Genomic DNA, 2,679 nt, shown 5'->3' with positions numbered 1-2,679 from the left:
ACTTGCCATGGAGTCAATTCCAACGCGCAGCGACCCCAGGTGTGTCTGAGTAAACTGTGCTCTCTTGGGTTTTCAATGGCTGCATTTTTTGAAAACATAGATCACCAGGCCTTTCTTCTGAGGCACTTCTGGACTCAAAGATGAGCAGCTGAGCAGTTAACCGCTTGCACTACCTAGGGGTGTATTCAAAACCAGGCCAAGGTTAATCAGAGGAGGTCAATGGTGCTGCTAAGGATCCTTGGGAGTTTGGACAGTGAGGAAGGCATAGAAAAGAAACCCTGAGATTTCCATGTGACCTTCACACCCAACCAGCTCGCAGGGCTCCTGGTAGCCAATGAAGCCACACTGTACATCCCTGTTCCCTCCTGTGGCCCCAGAGAAGCAAGTAACCGCCTGAGAACATTTGCAGAGTCCGCACCAGCTGCAGCCATGCCCGAAGCCAATAGTGGCGATTCACCTCACAGGGAGGGATGAACAGGAGTTGGGAAAACAGGGTTCCAGATGAGGGTGGCTCCCCACCCACCTTCTAGAAGGCTGAAGAGGAGACAGTTGAATCAGAAGAGTCAAGTGACGTTTGAGTCCTAAACATGACAGCCTAGAGAACCCTAAGAGAGCGGGTCCACTCTGTAACACATAGGGTCCCCATGAGTCAGAATCCACTCTCCATGGCACCTAGTAACCTCAGCAGCTGCTACTTATTTAAACAAGACTGATACCCCATCCCCCACTTTCCAGGTGGGGAAGATGGGCCAGGTGGAAAACAACTATCCAGCCCACCCTCAAGCAAAGAAAGAATCCCAATATGCTGATCTCACCATCATGGAGCGGTGTGACCAGTGTTTTAAAAGTACCTTCCATTCGTCTTCTCAAGGAGAAGATAGTGGTGCTGTGGTTAAAATATTGGGCTGCCAACCACAAGGTTGGTGGTTCAAACCCACCAGTCGTTCTGTGGGAGAACGATGAGGCAGTCGGCTTCTGTAAAGACTTACTGCCTAAGGAAACCCTATGGGGTGGTTCTACTCCGCCCTATACACTTGCTAGCATTCAGTGGCAGTGGGTTTGGTGGATCCTCTCATATATGCCTTAGGGTCAAGGGTGGCACTATCACTTTCTACCAGCAGAGAAAGTTTAGCACAAGACTCCCAGGTAACCTGGTGGAACCACTGAGACTATGGCCCCTAGCTGCCCTTCAGGTCTGGAATTGAACCCACACCCGTGGTTTCCAGCCAAACAGAAGACAGGCATATGAGCTGAACATTTACCTGAAGTAGATACACTCTTTGGAGAGAACAATCATTGAGAAAGAAGGGCTGCTTATGCACAGGGAGACAGCTCAGGGGACAGGAGTGCGTGGAGGGGTGGACACAGGGAAGAGGTAACTATGGGGAGGAAGTGGGAGGGGAGCTGTTGCATGGGGTAAATTGTGGTCAATGACATGAGACAAAGCGTATGTGAACTGCTGTATGGAAAGTGAATTTGCTCTGTAAATCTTCACCCAAATCACAATGAAAAAAGAAAGAAAGAAAGAAAGAAAAGACTCCCAGGTAATTACCTCTTACACACAAGCTTGTTAATGGCTTGTCCCATAGCTATCAAAGAGCAGTAGCTAAAGCAGGGAAGCAAGAACTCAATCCACACTCCTGCCCACCAAAGGTACTGATTTTACATGTGGATTTCAATTTCTTTTCTTCTTCTTTTTTTTTTTTTTTAGAACACTCCCCAATTCAACAATTCCCACATGTCTATTTCCAGGGCACTGCTTTCTCCAGGCTGTGCAACTAGTATCACTACCTTTCCTGAGGTGGCCCATCAGTTTACATAAACTCAGTGCCCTTTTCCCCTCCAAGGCAGGGTTCTTTATGGCACTCACATTACAGTGACCCTGGACATCTAGTGTCCTCCCTTAAGCAACAGGAGAGACCCTGAAGCTCTAAATACTTGTGCATCCTGAGGGCAAACATACCCAGCACTGTGTCGGCAGGACTGAAAGTGTGCAAAAGAACCTTGTAGTTCTTCTACGAAGAGACACCCCCCACCTCCAAACCCAGACACACATTCAATTGTAAGAGACTGATCCCCACTCTTGGCTGCCCAATGGAATCACCTGGGAAGGGTTACACTCGCCCGAGGCTCAAGATCCTGATGTAATTGGTCTGGGAATCCAGGATTTGGAAAGCTCCCCCAGGTGATTCTAACGAATAGGCAAGCTTAGGACTCACTGTTTTAAGAGACATGCCGGAGGGAGACAGTAAGTTTGGTTGGCTGGGGACAGCGGGGCTCAGTTTGAGTTCTAAACTGTGGGGCATCTGATGGTAAAGGAGACTGGAGAATAGTGACTCTCAACGCCAGGGGTCTCCATGTTCTAATCTGTAGAAGGGTACAACGCTACCTACACTCTAGCCACCCCCAAGGTTCCGCAGTCCCCTCCTAAGACTCAGGTGCGCCGGGATGGGGAGGGGACCAGGAGGGAGGGAAGGCACGGTGCCTGGCGCGTGCAAGGGTCAGGAGGCAGGGGGAGTGGGGTGGTGCAGGGGACCGCCCTCACCTGCGTCGTAGAAGGCGTCTAGCATGGCTGTCTCCCCGAAGTCGAGCTCCCCGAAGGGCACGAAGGCCAACTGGGCGCCCTCGGCCTCGCAAGCCCGCAGCAAGCACTGCCGCGCCCCCGCCTCCGGCCCACCC

At 51.1% G+C, this 2,679-nt stretch overlaps 1 protein-coding gene across 1 annotated transcript in view; it reads right to left on the bottom strand.

Annotated features, from left to right (window-relative positions):
- Window positions 1–2,648, bottom strand: part of MAP3K15 (mitogen-activated protein kinase kinase kinase 15) — a 164,483-nt gene extending 161,835 nt beyond the window's left edge. The window contains exon 1 of the mRNA XM_042782662.1: window positions 2,546–2,648. Coding sequence (XP_042638596.1) covers window positions 2,546–2,570 — 25 coding nt within the window. The 5' untranslated portion in view covers window positions 2,571–2,648. The remainder of the gene's footprint in view (window positions 1–2,545) is intronic.
- Window positions 2,649–2,679: the final 31 nt, after the last annotated feature.

Source organism: Orycteropus afer, unplaced genomic scaffold, assembly GCF_000298275.1.
Source record: "Orycteropus afer afer isolate SDZICR_OR568_19922 unplaced genomic scaffold, OryAfe1.0 scaffold00404, whole genome shotgun sequence".
In the NCBI taxonomy this organism is placed as follows: domain Eukaryota; kingdom Metazoa; phylum Chordata; class Mammalia; order Tubulidentata; family Orycteropodidae; genus Orycteropus; species Orycteropus afer.
The sequence above is the reverse complement of the archived record's forward strand: the minus strand, read 5'-3'. Positions and strand labels throughout refer to the sequence as shown.